We start from the raw sequence: 9,832 nt of genomic DNA, 5'->3' as shown, positions 1-9,832 counted from the left end.
CTCAGCGCTCAGATGCCAGTACAGAGAAGGTCAACCTGTGCGCTGGGACCAGCCGTGTTCTTAAACCAGATCCAAAGAGAGCCAAGATGTTTTTCAGAGATCTACATGTGATTTCAGGAGACTGACATGAGCGACTGTAGGGGGAACTAGATTACAATCATCTGAAGGCTCTACTTACTCAGCACGCAGTAGTTCAGGATTAACTAAAGCTCACGTTGTGGGTTCAAAAGGTGGTGGAGGACTCAGATTGTGGGGGTCGTGGCTGAGACACACTGTGGAAGAGGAAGCTGTGCAGAGAAGAGTAAAAATCCAGGGGGAAGGTGAGCAGGGCGTAGTGAAAACCACAGGCAGAGAGTCTGTGCAAAAACGAGGTGAGGAAAGAAAAATGCTAATAAAAATAAATCTATACAGCCACAGATCGAGTATCCACTTATGCCAGTCCAGCTTCTAATGCACAGCCCACAATATCCTTGGGGACAAAAGCATATGGGTTTCAACGAGGGGAAGAAAAGACTTGGAAACTAGCTTTGCAAATCCCCTAAAAGCCCACAATGGGCTCCCCAAACCTCAGCTTCAAAAACATTTGTCTATTTGGTTACTAATCTAATTTGCCAAAAAAGTCTTTAACATTTGCACCCCTTTGGTCTTCCAGGCTAAAGAAGCACTTTCACTGACTAAGGAAAGGTGCTAAGACTTGAAGAAGCCAGTGACAGTCAGTGATTTGCAGCTCTCCAAGGCCAATGTTACTCAGCTGCAGCTCCGCTGAGCTCAGTCCTGACTTACACTGGCTCATGCAAGGGCAGAATCAGGTCCAGTAACTTTACAGAAGACGCTCAGCATCAATTAGAGCTAATGTGGAAAACACTCACATGAAAGCTAATGAACCTTGTGCTGCAGGAAACTACTCCCCCACAGCTTACAAACCCAAAAGTTAATGATATACTATACACCTACACAAACCCACTTTGCCAGAGCCCTGTTTAAAAAAAAAATTAATACGCTAAGGTGCAGATTGTGCCATTAGTACTCAAGCTGAATGGTCCCTTCCTGCAGGGGACGTCCCACTGCAAAGTTACTACTCACCATAATCTGGCCCTATAATTTAAGTGGCATCATTACCTTTCTAGTGAAGGCAGATCATTTCAAACGCAGTTCTGGCACTGTCACAGCCCAGTGTTACCCAGCACAAAGCAATGTCCTAGTAGAACAACAGATCAACGCAGAGATGGGGCTTAAGCAAAACTTCACAGCCAACCCCTCAGAAAACTGGGGGTATTTCCAAGCTGAGCTGATTGAAATCTTGGCATTTGGCTGAGAGTTTCTCTCTGTAAAAGACTGAATCAACCCCCCACCGCCAGGGCCGAACCTCTCTGAACTACCAAGCTGAAGTCTGGAGCTGTCCAATGTGAAATCATTAGCTCAAGAGCAGCATGTGTTCTCTCATGCCTGCTGATCATTTAGGGCCCGGGATGTACATTCTACAGACAAGACTGAGCTCTGCCTCATATGATTGCCACGTTTGCACAGGCTATTAACTCATTGTCACCAGCTGGCTCACCCTACAGGGGAGTCAGTGCCCCCTCCAGCTGCTCCTAACTGGCTGGGGACCAGGTGGTTCTGATTCATGACTGGGCCCAGCTGAGAGCAAGAGGGTTTGCACAAAAGGCAGCATATGCTCAGTTAGAGGGAGGTTACAGCCTGGGGCTGGCCCTAATGGGAGAGGGTTGTAGGTGGGCCCCAGAGGATGCTAATCCATAGGTGCCTGGCCTTGGGGGTAGACTGGAGCTGAAGCCCTAGCATAGGGGAAGAGAGTCCAGGGGAAAAAGCCCTGAATGTTAGTGGCTTGGTAGGAATGGACTTCTAGGGAGAAGACCAGGGGAGGCAGTGCTCTGATGGAGAACGGGCAAGAACTCTGCAGAGCAAGGGAGAGGAGTGAAGAGTCTGTGGAAGTGTGAGCTCAGCAAGGGGCTGTGGGAAATGCCAGAAATAGGCTGAGGCAGACAGTGGTCTGGGGAGGCAGCAAGCGGTGTGTGATGGAATTTGGCTGCTTACTCTGAGCTCCTTTAGCTGGGGGTGCTAGATGAGAGCCTGTTATACAGGAGGAAGGATAGCTCAGTGGTTTGAGCACTAGCCTGCTAAACCCAGGGTGGTGAGTTCAATTCTTGAGGGGCTAATTAAGGGATTTTGGGATTGGTCCTGCTTTGAGCAGAGGGTTGGACTACATGATCTTCCAACCCTGAGATTCTATGATACCACATCATCCAGCAATTGGGGGGGGGAGTTCCAGCTGTGAGTCCACCCTTCTACATTCATGCACTCGGATAGATTAGGTTATCTTGCAATCAGGCAGTGGCAGCTTTTACCACCTTAGAACAAACACTGCTTACTGCCCTGCCCTGCCCTGCCAGGTCTGATTCTGCATCAGGAGAGCTGCACAACTAAGCTCCAATCTTTCTCAGCATTCAGGGTGTTGGGACCTGTGGTTTTAGTTTCTCTCACTAAAGCGACAGAAACTATGTTCAGAGCTGACCTGAACTTCCTCTTTAAGGATGTTTGGTTCAAGCGCCTCTCACATTCTGCACTAGGTCCTTCATGTGGAATGCCCCATGCTACGCTGCTGTGGTTAAAATCATCAGAGGTCATAAAGTCATGTTGGATAATTACCCTGACAATTTATTAGGTACAAAATCTGTTTGGCTTCCCTTTGGTAGGATGACAACAGAAACAAACGATCCCTTACTTGCCTGTCTAAATATTTACTTGCCCAGGATGAGGGTGTGTCCTGGCTTTAGAAAGAGGGGGTTGGTGGGTCAGAGGAGGGTGTTTTCCAGGAGTGGGCCTTTTACTATGGAACTTGCTCTGACAAGCCAATGGCATGCTCGAAACCCATCTTTTCCCCCCAGGGTTTCGGGGATTGGAAGGGGTTGTCAGATGTCAGGACTTGCTGTTGCTATCTGCCTGGGTAAGCTGCCCAGGAGGTTTGCAAGGGCAGAATATTCACTGGAGGGTCTTCCCGTTCTCTTTGCTGTTGCTATGTATTTTAAGTTTTGCAGAAATACCTAAAGCTCTTGGGATAGGGGCTGTAAAGAAATCAAAACCCACTAATCAGTCAGTCAGTGGAGGTCAGTTTGAAGTAAGCACATCAGCCAGAGTTCTGCTTAGGAAAATTGTGTGCAGCTCATGCACTAGAAACTGACAATGTTGAGAGATCAGCTGTCAGTAAGGCTCCCAGAGTAGAATTTTGCTCCAAGCTTGTCATATTTCAAGGGAGTTGCCACTTTCAGCAGCTATTCATGTTGATGTCTTATGAGTGAACACAAAATATGCTCCTTCCTCATGTTATGACATCAGGCCTGCTCCAGAGCCCACTGGAAGATTTCATTTGACTCTAGTAGCATTAGGTCAGCCCCATGATTAATTTTACTTTCTGTGCTTTTGCTTTAAAATTGCTCGGTAACATTTTAGCCTGCTCAGAGCAGCATCCTCTGCCCTTAAGCATTTATATCACTGCTTTAGCTGTAGATCATGAATACTTTGGGTTTATCATCAGCAACCATGCCAGAATTGTGCACTTCTATCAGAATGTTCTTGTCATCCTTGATTGTTGGTGCCTGGCCGCTGTTGTGAAGAACATGTGGTAGGTTCCCCAAATTTATATCCATGTCTTTGAAGGCATGGAGTAAAAACACTCCCAAAATAATGGTGAGGAAGCCACAAACTGTCCCAATAATGTCCACCACTGACATGGCAACCCACTCCTTAAAGAGGATGATAGACGTGGTGATGACTATGGTGGTGAATAACACGTAGTAGATGGGAAATACCAAGGAGGTGTTGAAAATGTCTAGAGCTTTGTTGAGATAGTTGATCTGAGTGGTGACAGAAGCCACCAATGTGAGGATGAGGATCCAGGTCAGCGGGTTCTGCAGGACAGGCTGGTCAGCAAAGAAGCCCTTGATGGCAATCCCCAGTCCTTTGACGGAAGACACTGAGAAGGCACCAATCACGGAGCAGATGGTGAGGTAGATGAGAATGTTGCACTGCCCGTAGCGGGGTGCGAGGAAGATGATCAGAATCAGGCAGACTACTAAGAGGATGGCAGCGTAAGCAAGGAAACCTTTGAGAGGCAAGAAGTAACAACATGAAATCCACGGGCACAGTCAGGCTATAACCCCAGCATGCGTTACTTGGGATACGCCAGAGAGATCAAACAGCAGCCCACAGCTGGTCATAGGCAACATAACCCAGAGTAAGGCATTAACACACCGGACATAGGCAGGAATACAGTTTGAAAAAACCCAAAGGGCCAGATCTTCAAACTGGTGCAAAACATTGTAGCTCCACTAAACTGCATGAAGCTATGTGGATTTCCACCAGCTACAGATTTGGGACCAAAGAGTCCCCAGTCACCTGTTATGCAATCCCAGTCTAAGGCCTTAGACGAATACCCGTTGGGAGTTCATTTTACCACTTTATGAATGAGCTCGTTGCCCATGGAAAGTTCGAATCAGATGGCAACGTGTAGGGCCACATCAGCACATGGGTCCATGGGTGTAAAGGAGGAGAGGATTTGGCTGACTGTGGGAAACAGCTGGGCTGCCTCTGCACTGCAGCTTGGCCACCTTAATGCTGACCTGCTCCACTCCAGGTATTCACATCCTGAGCACCTTGGAAGCTGAGACTGCAAATGGTTTGGGGTGGGAAAAAGCTCCTAGTACAAATTCAGCCCAGACATGGACGCCCCTCAGAGAAGGGCAGCAATAGACTCAGGCTCCTAGATGCTTCAGTCATACAAATAACTGCAAACCCAACTGCAAGATTATGATTCTCTAAAACCTGCACAACTGGATCCCAAGTGCTGATTACAAAAACAAACACACGCATGCACTCTCCAGGATTCTAGAGCCACTGTCTAAAACACTAGGGGCTTGGCTACATTGGAGAGTTGTAGCGCTGGTGATGGGGTTACAGCGCTGCAACTCACTATGTGTCCACACTTGCAAAGAACAGCCAGCGCTGCAACTCGCTGGCTGCAGCGCTGGCTGTGCACCTGGTCTGCTTGGGGTGTAATGATTGCAGTGCTGGTGATGCAGCACTGCTCATCAAGTGTGGCCACCAAAAGCGCTTTTATTGGCCTCCCGGGTATTAAGAGAGATCCTAGAATTCCTGTCCACAACAAACCAGAAGAATGGCTGAACTACGAGCTCCCCGGACCTACTTATCTAAAAAACAAACACAGCTGCTCTTTGCTCCAGCGAGCGAGCGAGCGGAGGCAGGGGAATTGCTTTGGAATGTTCACAGCTGTTTGCTTGAGGAGAGAGGGGAGGAGGAGTCCTGTGTTGAGCAGCTGCTTATGTGGTCTGAGGTATTTAGGAGTGCACTAATTTGCATTTAGTGAACAAGAGAGGGGTGGGGAAGGGTCAAAACTTAAAATGATTGAAGGTATGCTGTGTATCTTCCAGTCCTTAGAACTTGCAAGGCAGGAGCTGAGAACAGTGTCAGCTTCCAAAAATCCACTCTCTCTGTCTCGCCCACGCTCCCTGTCACATCCACCCACCCCCTGTTTTGAAAAGCACCGTTGCAGCCACTTGAACTGGGATAGCTGCCCACAATGCACCACTCCCAACAGTGCTGCAAATGCTGCAAATGTGGCCACAGTGCAGCACTGGTAGCTGTCAATATGGCCACACTGCAGTGCTTTCCCAAGACAGCTGTAACTCCCAGCGCTGTACAAATGTAAGTGTAGCCATACCCTAGAGAATGCACAACAGGGGTACTGCAGGGAAACCGGTTATAGAGGTGCACCACGGAGTCTATTAAATCCGTCAGCTACACCCTGGAGGTATGGTCCCTAACTAAAGCAAAACTCCTGGACATGACCTTCTAGCTGATACTCGTATATTTTCCTCTAAATGGCCCCATCTTTGAGCTGGCTGAACTACCTGGTCCTTACCGGGCTCTTTCAGTTTTGAAGCCATTTCAGCCAGCGTGGTGACCTCTTCTTCTTCCGGGGCGTGAATCACTATCACCGTGCTCCCCACAATGCTCAGCATGCAGCCTAGCTTTCCCAGCAGGTTCAGCCGCTCTCCGAGCAGATAGGAAGATAGGATGGCACTGTGCGGGTCAGACAAATAAAATATGTCACTACCCCCAAATCGTCTAAGGGAGAACTGCAAGGGTTAAACAAAAGGCAGATTAAAAGGTTGCATGTAAAATGCATTAATGTCTTCACTTTTATTAAGGGCCAGGAAGAAATTCTTCTCTCTGTTGTGTGGGTGTAAATCTAGAGTAAGTCCGCTGAATTAAGTGGGGTTATTCCAGATTCACACCAGAGTTACTAACAGCAGAGTCTGGACTGTGTGACTCCTAAAATTCACAACTCAGGTAGAAATAAAATTAAGGTCTTGAAACGAAAATGCTTATAGGTGGGGAGAGATCACTGTATCTCCAGAGGAACTAATCGTGTGGCCAGTTCCATTCATGCTCAGTTGCGTAACATGAAGGTCCTAGCACCCAAAGGGGTTTGAGGACCAAAGAAACTAACACTCCATTAATTATTGAGTTATTAAACTTCGGAAACTCTTTGAAGGGACAGGGAAACCCAATAGCAGAAAGTCTAGTCATGTTCCAACTACTCCTTGCACAGTGGTGGCTCATTCTGGAGGCAGTTCCCCCACTGTAGTGGTGCTAAATCTCCCATTTTTATTGTGAGGCTTGCAGTAAATTGGTGTCTTTTCGAAAAAATAGCACTAGCTCCTGGAGTAATGTGAAAATCGGAGACTCTCAGTTTTCATTAAAAGAAAAGTATGTTTCTAGCCTGCTGGCAGGACAGAAAAGTACAAAAATGTGATCCCAATGCACCCCAGAAGTTCAAAAGTCAGACTGCAAATCAAGAGAACTCAAAATGGATGATTTTGTGAAAAGTTCTCATGATTTTTGGCATTTGGGGCTGGCAATACGATCCACTGCCAAAAATGTTCTGGTACCAGTGCTGCAGCTGGGTGAACAAAACAAGGAGGAAGAGACACTGGACTATTGCTCACACCAACATGCATTGTTCCTGTATGTTATTTAATCCAACAGTCAATGTGCTTTGTGCAACATCCCACACTGAGGAGAGCATCCACCTATTTGTCTATTTTGTAGCAATCGCCAAGAGGTTTTTCTTCTTGCAGCGCAAATCACATTTGTGCCATCTGGGAAAAAATGGGGGTTGAATATAAAAATAGAGAGACCTAGAAATCACCTTATGAGCACGCTCAGGGCGCCAAGGGGGGTGACGATAGTTGCAGGTGCAAATGCATAGGCAGCAAAGTTGGCAGCTTCTCCTCCACCCACTGAGCAAACAAGATAAAAACAAACAGCCAACAAGTGAGTTACAACACGTATTTCATTAAGGTCATTGTGCATTTTCAGAGTGATAAGGGCTGAGCTGGGGAAGGAGCCTGAATCTTGCTGGGGGTTTCCACGCCACATAGAAACTGAGCCAGCGCATCTTGGGTAAAAAGAACCCCAGTGAGAACTATTACCAAGGAGGGAGCTTCACACAAGGGGGATCTGCAGGAAGTTGTACATCCTGGATTCTGTTACCAAGCAGGGGGATGGAGGTGCTACTACCCCCTCCTGAATATCTACCTACTGATGTAGACGTGCCCTTTCATGACCTGGGTAGTCCAGCAGGCTTTGTCCAGTGCCTGGTACGCTGACAGACCAGCCACCCTTCCTGGTATAACCGGGGCTTTTCATACCCTTGGCCAGGAAAACCAAGTGAACTAGTTCTGCAAGCAATCCAGACAGGCTGCAATTTGACGGGCACAGCATGCTAGTTCTGCTCTATTTATCTATCTGCAAGCGGTGGAGAATCCATCCCTCCACTGAACAAACTTCTGAGCCACTGGAGAAACTGGCTAAAATAATAGCTTTGTTATGCCTCCATTTTCTAAACCTTGAGAGGGCTATAAATGCATGGGAATGTGAATAGCTCCACTTACTGGTTAGCAGTCCAGCCCACCATAGCCAGTCCTTAAGGTAGCCGTGACCTCCATCTCCTGGGAAAGCAAAGCACAGATATTTAGGGACTACGAGAAAAATAACCCACAGCCACAACTAGCAGATATCGAGCTATGGAGGGGCTGTTTCAAATGACTATTGAAACAACCTAGAAGGAGAGGAGACAATAAACAAATCAGTCAAATCCTACACGGGAACCAGAGACTGAGAAGGCTATTAGTGGAAGGTGGTATTTACAGCCTGGACGGGCAGCATAAATACAATAGAAAATAGCTATTTAATCCCATTGGGCTACACTATCCTCCAGCTAGTGCTAAACACTGAAAGCTCTGTGATGAGTTTGCACCATCTTTGCTGAGCGTCCTTGACCACTAACAGCCAGAGTCATTGTTTCTGTTTTTCAGGGAACTGCTAGAAGGGTCCCAGCATCAACTCACAGAATATCAGGGTTGGAAGGGACCTCAGGAGGTATCTAGTCCAACCCCCTGCTCAAAGCAGGACCAATCCTCAGACAGATTTTTTTCCCATTTACCTAAATGGCCCCCTCAAGGACTGAGTGCATAACCCTGGATTTAGCAGACTAATGCTCAAACCACTGAGCTATAAATCCTTGGCTAGGGCCCAGCTGTGGGACTGACACCTGAAAGGGAGATCGTGAGGGGAAGCGACAAAGGGTAAAGCTGATGGGGAAACAAACACCTTGCTGGCATCATGGGTGGCAGTGTTAGCTAGAGCGTAGGGCACTAAACTGCTCAGGACGTCCCAAGCTCTGCTGCTGATGGCCTGGGTGACCTTGGGCATGTTGCTTTCTCTCTCTTGGCCTCTGTTTCCCCTCCCACTCTTTATCGTGTCTACTTAGGCAGGGATTCTGTCATCATGTGTTTGTACAGTACCTAGCACACAGGCGTCCTGATCTCAGTTGGGGCCTCTGGGCGCTACTGGAATTCAAATAAATAGTAATAACATCCTGACAATGCAAAAAGGGAGTTTCATGACTCTGCATTTCCGATGCAGAATTATTTATGGCATTAAAAAAAATGAGAGGGTGGAAAATGTGTCTCTAAAAAGGGAGAGTTCAGAGGCTCAAGCAGGGGCAGGAAGTGGAAATCTGAAGTTGGTCCACATCAAAAGCCTGAGCCTGTTCCCATTCAAATCAAAGCAAAAACTCCAATTGATTTTAGTGGGAGCAGGATAGAGCCAGTTTTCAATGACCTTGGCTGAGCAGGTACTACCACGTAACAGCACAAATTACGGGGAATGTTGAAGTATGCAGCAGCAGAGGGCCAAGCTCAAATACCATGCTAATGAGCCTGGAATAAATGCCTAGATGGAAAGATTAGATGGCTAAAAGGAAAGTCTGAGCCAGCAATGAATAAAGAACACTTGGGAAACTATTGCTAGAATTGAAACATTTAAAGCTCCTCGATGAACGCTACAGAGAGGAGGTTACACATCGGCTCCCTTAGAAATCCCTGCTTTCTCAGGCTCAAAACTTTCTCAGAAATTCTTCTTTCGGTCTAAAATTTTCCATGCTTGAACTCAGCTCCACGACGAATCACTCTGGAAAATCCTGTGACCACTACAGAGTTAGCTCAGTTTTGGGATGGGGAGGGGGAAGCTGGGGAAATACTTTTGTTAACATTAAATTTCTAGTATCAGAGGGGTAGCCGTGTTAGGTTGGATCTGTAAAAGCAGCAGAGAATCCTGTGGCACCTTATAGACTAACAGACATTTTGGAGCGTGAGCTTTCGTGGGTGAATACCCACTTCGTCAGACGCAGGTAGTGGAAATTTCCAGGGGCAGGTATATATATGCTAGCAAG

At 47.2% G+C, this 9,832-nt stretch overlaps 1 protein-coding gene across 1 annotated transcript in view; it reads right to left on the bottom strand.

Annotated features, from left to right (window-relative positions):
* Nucleotides 1–2,456: 2,456 nt before the first annotated feature.
* The window catches only part of NIPAL4 (NIPA like domain containing 4), a 19,442-nt gene continuing 12,066 nt past the window's right edge, over nucleotides 2,457–9,832 (bottom strand). The window contains exons 3-6 of the mRNA XM_032800456.2: nucleotides 7,992–8,048; nucleotides 7,247–7,337; nucleotides 5,954–6,114; nucleotides 2,457–4,117 (exon numbers count right to left, since the gene is read on the bottom strand). Coding sequence (XP_032656347.1) covers nucleotides 3,513–4,117; nucleotides 5,954–6,114; nucleotides 7,247–7,337; nucleotides 7,992–8,048 — 914 coding nt within the window. The 3' untranslated portion in view covers nucleotides 2,457–3,512. The remainder of the gene's footprint in view (nucleotides 4,118–5,953; nucleotides 6,115–7,246; nucleotides 7,338–7,991; nucleotides 8,049–9,832) is intronic.

The sequence above is a fragment of the Chelonoidis abingdonii genome, chromosome 7, assembly GCF_003597395.2.
Source record: "Chelonoidis abingdonii isolate Lonesome George chromosome 7, CheloAbing_2.0, whole genome shotgun sequence".
Taxonomy (NCBI): domain Eukaryota; kingdom Metazoa; phylum Chordata; order Testudines; family Testudinidae; genus Chelonoidis; species Chelonoidis abingdonii.
This window is presented reverse-complemented; position numbering and strand designations above follow the sequence as displayed.